At 27.9% G+C, this 11017-nt stretch overlaps 1 protein-coding gene across 1 annotated transcript; it reads left to right on the top strand.

Annotated features, from left to right (window-relative positions):
* The first annotated feature begins 3249 nt into the window (after positions 1-3249).
* On the top strand, positions 3250-9213 carry LOC129960655 (uncharacterized). Its single transcript, XM_056074204.1, has 3 exons — positions 3250-3357; positions 6214-6265; positions 8449-9213. Exons 2-3 carry the CDS (start codon positions 6226-6228, stop codon positions 9057-9059), a joined length of 651 nt encoding a protein of 216 aa, XP_055930179.1. The 5' UTR covers positions 3250-3357; positions 6214-6225; the 3' UTR covers positions 9060-9213.
* Positions 9214-11017: the final 1804 nt, after the last annotated feature.

Genomic DNA, 11017 nt, shown 5'->3' with positions numbered 1-11017 from the left:
AAAATTTCATTACCGGTATTCGGTATTTTTTAGATCTGAATATCGGGATACCGGTTTTAATACCTGTATTAGAAATTTTAGAAAAAGAAAGAAAACACAGATTTTTCTTTGTTTTATTTGCCAGTTTTATAAAAGAGTGCAAATATCACAAAAAATAATATGTAACTTATAAATTATAACAATATATAATCACAAAAAAGTAAAGGAACAACTTATTTATTTAAATCACAAAAAAAGTGTAAATATCACTATTCAGTCTATGGCACTATTAAAAATCTTTGAAATGTGATCTTAAAAAATATAATACATCAATTGTACTGTCTTTAAGCCTGAAAAGTAATTTTGTGTAAAAATTGCCAACTATCGAAAACGCTCTTCCGGCATCTACGCTAGTTGGTGATACTGCTAACAATGCGCGATATACTTTTTCCAAGTATTTACCTCTAAATCCCTCATCTTCAAACAAATCAATTTCTCGTCGGATGGTTTTGGATATAGCTGATTTCTGTATTGTATTTTGGTTAGTTGAATTATTTTTTTTTATTTATTGCTAATTCTAATTTTTGTTCAGGAGACAATTCCTTTTCACTATCGACATTAGTGTCATCATAATCTTCGATAAATGAAACGAATTCTTCTGAATGTGGTTAGGTTTGTGAGTAAAAAATTTTAAAAAAATTTAATATAAACTTAATCAGATTTGAATTGATTATTTTCTTTTCTTCTTTTTCATTTTTATTTTTAAAATCATTATAATTATGTAAATACAATAAGACATTTTCTATTTCGGTATGCCTTTCTTCTGCGCGATTTTTCAATATAATATATAATTCTTCACATAGTGATGTGTGCTGTTCTTTCATGACTGCAACATGAAATTTATAGTTGCATTAGCTGTTAATAAATTAAAATCTCTCCGACATAATGCCTCTATAGTCAGTTTTATTGGAAGTAGAGCTGATATAGTTCTGGATATTAAGTCGAATTCCCTCTCTGAAAAATTAATTTACAGGTTTAAGTCGATTATTACTTTTTGGATTGGATTTCTCAGTTTTAAAAATCGTTCCATCATTAGGAGTAAACTGTTCCAACGTGTCTTAGAATCTATCATTAACATATATTCTGTTTTATTTTCAGTTAGTATATATTTTTGTAATATGGCATTTTTTGCAGGGGAAAGTTTAAATATCTTAACGATTTTTCGAACTTTATAAATTAAAGGAAACAATTCTTGATGGTTGATATTTCATCCTCATTAGCAATATCTTCTTCAACAATTGCATTTTCATTATCTTCACTGTCAATATCACTGTCACTCTTACTCTCCTCAAAGTTGGAATCCGAAGTTTCTATATCCACAGTATTTGGATTCTTCTGTTCTTTATTTTTTTTTTGGTATAATACATCCCTTACTCCTAACTGAATTTCATGTGCATAGTACAATTGCTGATTTGCACCAATCAACTTTCCAACTTTTTCATAACTGTTGCTCCATCAGTCGTTATGGATACAATATCTTCTTTCAGGGATAATCCCTGTTTCGCTAATTTAGATTTAAGCAATTAATTAAGCCATTAATTAGCTAATTAATTTCGTCCTTTAGGGAGACATGAAAACAAAAACGTATACTATTTTGCTATGTTCTCGATCCCTGAACATATAGTGGAGACAATTTTAAAAATTTCTAGTAAATACCGAAAAACCGGTATTTAAACTTGTGAATACCGGTATTACAAAATTGTACAAATGGCTCAAAATACCGGTATTCGGTATCCCGGTATACCGGTATTGCAATCCCTAATCTTAACCTACCCATATCCAGTAGTTTCCAGCGAGTTGGTGCCATCTTATGTGATCATATATCCTACTATCAATAATTATAGTTAACCCTTTGCACTCAAATGTTGCCTCTCACTCACCAATCAAGACGTTGCATCATTTTGACGTTTTATTTATTTATTTTTTAATTTTGATTGTTAAAAACGTCTACAAAGTGGTAAAAAGATGTAGATTCATTTTTTTTCCAAGGAAATTCAACTTAAAACAATTGTATGTATTTTTTTTTTAGGCGTGATAAATAAGTACATGTATTAAGTGAATAATTATGCATCGAATTACTAATAATAATAGTAATTAATGTACTTATAGTAATATATTACTCCCTAACTCTCTATGACATTTGTTTTCACCCCATTAATATCTTATTTGCTACTCAATTATGATAGCTGAATTTGTATTTAATTCTCAGAATTAAATAACTTTCCTTGATTTGTTGTTTACTTCCCTGATATTCTTGCTGTATCGAATGCTTCTTTTCTTTTAACACTGCATATTAAATCTGATTCCCTGGTTTTTGTGAGCTTGGTATTATAATTAATAATTAAGTCATAATTATTACTGAAACTGTTAAATTTGCAACTCAGATTTAATTACAAAAATCATGAAATATACATAAATAATATGTAACATAGATAAGTGTCACTGTCCTTGAAGTATTATTAGTAAGTTGTCTTGTATAAACGAGCCATTTGATTGAATGTCAGCGACTGGACTCTTATGCAGAATGCCAGTCCGTAAAATCCAAAATGTTTGTCGATCTATGCTTTGTAAGAATATTTTTTTTTCTTTTAGACATGATTTCTTTCTGAATAGTTAAACAGATTTATAAAGTAAACAGTTTTTTAACCCTTTCTAGGGCCGAGGGAAGTATACTTCCCACCAAATTTATCAATCTTTGTAGGAATTTATGTAGGTTGGCATAAGTTATGACAAATTTTTTTAGAAAGACAGAAACTTAGATGGTTTAGTTCTTTATTTTACACAAAATGATGTGTCTTGATTTGATACTTAATTATTAATTAGCCAAATTAATTAATTAATCAAATAAAATTGATCTAATAAGCTAAATGAATCCCTTTTCTTATTCTAATTTCAAGTCTAAAAATATTTTAACATAATATGACTAGAAAAAAAATAGCCCTTTAAAGGGTTAAATAACTTTCTGAAATTTAAAAGATTTGAAGTGTTCTTAAGATAACATATATAAAAATTCCATAAAATATTGAAATGAGTTGAAATTATAACGTGTTTAGCTGCTACTGCTACACGTGTTTAAATTGGTACAAGAATTTCTACATGTGCTGATGAAAGGGTTTATTGATAATATATTCTAATTATCTGCAGTGATTTTTATTCTATCTGGGAGAATTTCAAAGCGTGTCACATTTATGGGAACAAAAACACATGTTTCACATTGTATCAGCTAAAGCTTTGTTTTAAAAGAAAGTTCAAATCTTATTTTTTACAGAGAGGTGTCTCATTTGTGGAATTTAAAATTACTGGGATAGAACCTAAGAAGTAAGATTTTCTTCATTGCTTATGTGACCTTATCTTCTAAAATTATACTTCAATAATACATTATTAATACATTACGTACGCTTACTTACATTGCTTATTCTTAATTGTTCATTACTTATAATTGATATATATACTGATACGTTAATAACACATTATATTAATTAGACATAACTTATATTACTTATATAATCCCTTTCCTTATTCTAACTATACATTACTTTCATGCATTAATTTTACTTACTTAATACATTAATTGTACTTTAACCCTTTAAAGGGCCCTTTTTTTCTAGTCATATTATGTTAAAATATTTTTAGGCTTGAAATTAGAATAAGGAAAGGGATTCATTTAGCTTATTAGATAAATTTAATTTGATTAATTAATTCATTTGGTTAATTAATAATTAAGTAACAAATCAAGACACATTATTTTGTGTGAGATAAAGAACTGAAGCATCTAAGTTTCTGTCTTTCTAAAAAAACTGTCAGAACTTATGCCAACCTACATAATTTCATACAAAGATTGATAAATTTGGTGGGAAGCATACTTCCCACAGTCCTAGGAAGGGTTAAACACAGAATGATCATCTTTCAGATAATTATACATTTACAAATTATATTATGATGCGATATGAAAGAGGAAGAATTGTTGCTTTATGAAACATTTAATACAGAAGGAAATTAGAAAATTTATTTATCTTTGTTCATGTATGTGATTGTTAAATAATTTTTTCTATAAAAAGCAACAAATTAAATTTATTGAATGATTTAAAATTGGCTTGCTTTTAACGGAAAAATTTTTTAAATCATGTACATGCTTCATATGCAATTTTTGAATTATTTGTTGTTTTGTTTTATGTTTATCACAATAAATTGAAGATAAGTTTAGTATCCTTTCTAAAGGGATCTTCATTGCTTTTGCAAAATTTTATTTTGAAATGAAAAAGCAAACACATGAAAACAAATTATCTTAAGCTTATAATTTTAGAATAATAATACGCAAATAATCTATTTTAGAAAAAAATAATTATTAAATATCACCTTGCTTCATGTTCTTGTTATGATTCATCATCTTTGCGCAAAATTTCTCAGAAGTAACATACTTCAGAAATATAAAAAATTAACTTAAGACATCTCTTAATGTGCAAGTATGCTTTCAGTATCAAACCTTATAATTTTCTATATGCTTTTCACACAATAATTTATGATTATAAAGCCTTATGTGTAAATTTTATTTTTTATAAAGTATTAATAAATCTGATATGAAGACAGTTGCGTGGAAATATGAACGTAGTTGTCAGCAATTTAAAAAATGAACAATAATTTTTCGGAAATTTCTCTGAACATATGAACAAAAATGTGTCAATATGAAATCAATTGGTTTGTGTTCACAATAATCATAATATTTGTTTTGAACTCTTTTGGAGGATACTTTGATCTTTATTTTTTCTTTATGTCCTCATCTCCTTCTCAAAAAATCTCTTGTTTAATAAATATTGAGTTACTAATGCGCCTTTGATGGAAAAGTAGAATGACAGCTTTGAGAAGTGAAATTCTTCTTTTTGCGTTATAGTCTATAAAGATTAGAGCAAAAGACTGACTTTCAGAATATATTTGCAATCGTATATTCACATGCATTTCACTTCATCATGATGAAAACTATCATAAGAATATATCCACCACATCACTGTGATTGAGCACACATTTAGTCTGTCGTTTTTGAAAATAATATATCCGTTTTATCTGAATGGTGTAATTAAAAGACACGCAAAATTAAGCTCATAATTTTTAATAATAATCTTTAATCTTAATTCGTTTAATAATCGTTTACCTCTCATGTCAATGTCTTAGAAAGTCAACTAACTCATTTTTCTCATGTTATAATAAAATAAATGTAAACATAATTTCCATTCTTTAACTAAATAAAGTATAAGGTTGAGTTCTTAAAGAAAAATACATATTCAGTGATATAAGAAAAATGCAAACAGAATTAGCTTACTTTTGGTTTAACTATTTTTACTTTTTGTCAAAATCTCTTAAATATTACATGAAAATTCAAGAATTAAATTAAATTGTCTGTTGTGAATCATAATTTCATTACTTTTTGATTGAAGAGTCGCTGCAATTTCCACTACAACTGAATCGATACAAATACTTTTTAACTGAAGAATCTTTGCAATTACCACCACAAGTGAAGTTACTTAACCCCTTGCAGTCGAGAGGTGACTCATTGTCCCCATTCAAGACGGTGCATCATTTTGACGTTTTATTTATTTATTTTTCAATTTTGGTTGTTAAAAACGTCTACAGAATGGTAAAAAGATATGAATTAACTTTTTCGGGAAATTCAATTTGAAACAATTATATATATTTATTTTTCGGAACAATAAACAAGCCCTTGAATGATTTTGAAATGTAATTATTTTTCCGATGCAAAGGGTTAATATGTAATATAATCAAAAGAAGCACATATTGAAGAACAGTGAAAAGAAAATTATGAATCAACTAATGATATTTAAAATGAATTATTTGTTATCTGAAATTCCAACTACACTACGTTTTCAAGTTCAAAACTGACGGAAACTCTAGTCTAAAAATCACATTCAAAATAGAAATAATTAATCCTTTTATTTCGGTAATAATTAAGAAATTTCGTCAAATTTCATTTAATATACATCATAGAATTAAGGAATTCACTTAATTCTATGATCGATTATTCAATTTTACTTTTATGAAGAATCGTTAAATATTTCGTTGAGCAGAAAGATTTTTGCTTGCTTCTTTTTTCCCTAACTATTTTTGTTTGAATTTTTGTATTTTTGTTTGTACATGATGACAAATAAATGTTCTCTGTTTTAGAAATCTTTCAGAATGCTGTTATTGGTAGCTGTTGCCGCAGTTCTTTTGGCGAGTAAGTTCACATGTTCTGAAAATCATTTTTCTGCAATTTAATGCACAATTGAAGCAAAATAATAATAATATTAATATTAATAATATAGGAATTCGAAAATAAATTCCTTTTACATTCACATACTTTTAGAAGTCGGATGTTCTCACTGTTAAGAACAACTGCTTATACTACAAAATATACTACAAATATACTACAAAATTAAAATTTTTGTAGCATTTCTTAGTTAAATTGATGTTGTGTTGTAAGGCAGTGATGAAGCGATTTGTTTTAGACCATTGATTAATTACAGTATGAGAATTTTTGTAACTCTCTTTGTAACATAAATATATGGAATTTATTGAAAATAAATCTATCTGTCAAATGTCCATGTATATTTGAAACTAAAAAATGCTTTAGTTTGTATGAGCAGACAGTTAAATAACTTTCACAGTTAAATAAATAACGCAAAACTTTCAGATCACAGGTATGTTTTACTAGTTTTTTATGATTGTTATCATGTGAACATAAAGTTCAAAAATTTATTTATTTAAGGATATATTTTAATTGCAGATAATAAATGGAATAATGTGCATCGCATGCAGCTTTGAAATTTTGAATGCCGAACAAATAAAACAGATTTATATTCAGAAACTTAATTCAAGCAACTCCCAGTTATTTCTTTGAGATCATAACTACATGTTTTGTCTACCAAGTTTTTCTGTTTAGAACTTTGACGAAGAATCGCATTCAAATGCTTTCAAGCTATGAATAAACAACGGGTATCCACATCCAAAAGTGACTAGTTCATTTGGAAATCAAAAAATAATTTGCTTTAATTGTGCTTAAAGAAACTGTTGCCCGAATTTGGGAAACCAGTTTCATTAATTGGGAAGATAAAACAATCTTAATATATTATTTTCTTACTTCTCTAAAGTTTACATCTTAAAAAGTTAATTGCCTTACTTTGAAAATAATTATTCTACACAAAATTATTAATTTTATTATTATTAAAATTACACTCTCTCTGGTTACACTCTCTAAAATTAATCTCTGACACTGTACATTAAAAAAATATTTAAGTGGTTTAAATAAGGCAACCTTCTATATGATAATGGCCTAAACCTAATGATCAGAGTGTCACATGATTGTATTCTCTCAGAACTCAAAAACCATTATTATCAATTTAAAGAGATTCTTTCTGCACGTTCAGAAATATTCTTTGGCACACACCATTTGTAATAATGACTTGCTCCTAGTTTTAAAAGAAATGTTTTATGAAATAAATCCAGAAACTGCCATGAACTAGTATAGCGGCTATCAGTTCATGATACAATCATAACTGATTGTCTGTTGAATATGAAATTCGATTGCTATATTTGAAGTGTACTCATACATACACCATTAGAAGATACCTTGTATTTTTTTGTATCCAGTTTTGATGGTATGTCGTTTGAGATTACCGAAATGCAATTAAAAGAAATGGTCAATTAACGAGACGTCACAGAAACATGGTAAGCGTCACCACGCATGTTATCTAACACCTAGTTGCATGTTATATAATGATGTGCTGTGGCATCAAACTACAAGCAGCAAATGAAACATGCGCTGTAGGTCCCATACTGAAGTTGGCGCAGTGAACAGATTTCCATCACGAAAGTATAAATTGATTCTCGACAGCGGATATGCTGAATAATAGATATATTTGCTATGGCAAATGTTCGATAAAATAATTTGCATTTGAGCTTGATATATAATAATGCTGAAGAGAAAAATAAAGGAGGAACTAGAAAGACATCATAATTTGACATTTTGCACAAAATACATGCCTTCGTATTTATTGGCGCTGTTAATAATGAATAAACGAATACAGAAAATGAAATGCACATTTTAACTTTTACTTAATTTCTTACCATTACAAATAATACTCAATTAAGAAGTCTTTCAGATATAATTTTGCTGCTTCAATAAATAAATATTTTATATTCTCATGCTTTAATTATACTATTCCACACAAAATCAGAATTAAGAAAATAAATGTAATTCTTGAATGATATTAGTAAATTTTTATGGTACGTTTCAACCTAGGTTCATGTGGATGGAACATTAAACTTCAAGAAGTCACCAAACTGAAAATTTTTGAATGATAATTAAACAAATTTCTATATTAAACATGCATTATTAAATCAATCTCATGTTTTTTTCAGACGCGGAGTGCTTTACACCTCGAGATGCCAACAACTATATCGATTATGTTCTGACCAGTAACTTCGCAAGTGAAGTCCAGTACAGCAGATTGGATCCAATAAAGCTTCCTGATATTAAAATTGACCTCATAAGCAAAAGAGTTTGGGACAATAAAGCTACACTTACCAAAGGAGAGTTGCACAATCTCTCTAAAGTAAAACGAGTCCGTGATTGCTCTGTTCCACATTGGTCATCGGCTAATATCACTTTTATCTGCACTCTTGGTTTCAAAGAGCTGATAGTTAACTACACAGCAAATGTTTCATATGATAACATGCAGCTGATTTTCTATCCTGTCACTTCCATTACAGAAGGTTTGGTAACAATCCAGATTACTTCATCGAAATATGAAAATATTCCAAGTTTAAGGCTTCTTATTGTTAACAGTGTAGGAAAAATGTATGTTACCTCCAGAATGATCAGTGTTGGAGATGTTTCACAGATTGTAGGTCCTCAAATTCGAGATGCTATAGTTGAAGCCAGTACTACTAATCTACATAAAATTTTAACTGGGCGCTTTAAAGAAGCTCTTGGTTATAGTATTTACAAAACACCTGTGCCATTTGTTTAATAAATTTAAAAATATAAAAATGTGTAAAATTAAAAGTCACTCCAGTAGTTTGCAGACTGGGTTTCATCATACGTCTGTAACTTATCTGTTATGATTCTTGTAATCTTTTCACTTAATGTCGAATTGAGAAAATAAAAATGGCATTGGTTATGAAGTTTCAGACTAGTTTGTTTTCTCAAAGAATAGATCCATCTTCATTTACAAATTTGTAATTAAAAGCTATTTTGAGGACATTATCATTTCATAAGCTATTTTTAATCCAATTTATTGTAAAATATTAACAGTAATAGCTGAAATTTGAAAAATTTCAGTTAATGTCAAACAACAGTTAAACGTTTTTAAAGGATTTCAAATAATCCTGTATTTTACGTCAATTTAAAAAGAAAAAGAAAAAACCTGAATAGCTGCACCAGTAGAAAAGCATAAAATATACTTAATTAATATTATTTTTCATAAACAAATTTTACCAATAGTAATACCGATTTTATAATCTATTTCATCCAAAAAATTAATTAAATATAAATAATGTATTTATGCAAATTTTCCAGTTTTGTGAAATAAAGCAGTAAATACCATGTCACATGAATAACCTTAAACATTTGAATTTGCAAATTGATAATTATAAATAAGAAATTTTTTATCTAATTAGTTATCGTTATCGCTGGATAAACTAAAATTAAATATGGCTATTCTTTTATAAAGAACCGAATGATCGTCTAAGCAAAGAAGAAAATGCGCAGGCTAAAATTTTGAAATTTTAATTTTATTAAAACAGGATATTGCTGAAAAATGGATCGTAGATCCAAAATCAACAATTTTTTGTAGAATGTACATCAATACGGTAAAAGAAATTAAAAGAGAGCAGTTTAGCTTAAGCCAAAGATTGCCGCTTGTTTCTTCCACTGGCATCTAATACGGATTACTGGCCTTAAGAATTGCCCTTCCGCCAAGAAAAACGGCATCAAAGATTCAATTTCCATTATCAGCAAGGTAATTAAAATTATATAAAATGTTTAAATAAGTTAAACTAAGAAAGAAACCGCAGCTGAAGCCCCATCGTAAGATACAGCGTTTTCTCTTTGCAAAAAAAGTAATGCAATGGACTTTTGAGAGGAGAAACATTATTTCCACTAATAAAATAAATCAGTATAGATGGATAGGATAAATTCTCTTATTATTTCAAAGATTTAACGAAAGAACAAAAAATTATATCATGTCGGCATTAGAGTCGTGGCTCTCTTATGATATGGCAGCAATAATTTCCATTGTTGTCATCGACATGTGTCTAAATAAGCATCCTAATCTTATTTATCGATGTTAAAAACATTCAACCAAAGATTTAAATTGCATTTCTTCCAAATAATTTGGTTTTTTCGCAAGATAATATGGCGATACATTTTGAAAAGTCATTAAACAATGGTTTTCATTTGAGGATGTTAAAATGGTTTCTATTTTGTCCAAATTTAATAAAACGGGTTTGTGGCATCTTGTTTCATTATATTTATCATATTTGTAAAAAATATAACAGTCGCAATGACTTGATTCAAGCTTTAGAAGTAGTATAGAAAGGAAATTACCCTCAGAAAAACTTTATATGATTCCTTACTAAGTAGAATTTTCGAAATAATAAAGGTAAAAGAAGCCCGTGCGAAGCTTTAAGACATTATTTTTAGCCTTAATTTAAAGAAATAACACTGAAGCTATTAAAGTTAATTGCCATTTAGTTAGTAAATCAGCATTTTTAGATAATTCATGAATAAAAAAATCATTATTTTCCCATAGTTTCGTTACTATGGATAAAAATCCATATAATAAACTTATCTTTGTAATAATAATAAATATTGGACTTTTTATCAATATAGTTGTGGGGTTTTTTTGGATGCATATTTTGATGTGAAATTAATTTCCCACAAAAAAACTGCATAATGCTTTTTCTAAGATAGTTCTGTTAGCACTAG

This window comes from Argiope bruennichi, chromosome X2, assembly GCF_947563725.1.
Source record: "Argiope bruennichi chromosome X2, qqArgBrue1.1, whole genome shotgun sequence".
In the NCBI taxonomy this organism is placed as follows: Eukaryota; Metazoa; Arthropoda; class Arachnida; order Araneae; family Araneidae; genus Argiope; species Argiope bruennichi.
This window is presented reverse-complemented; position numbering and strand designations above follow the sequence as displayed.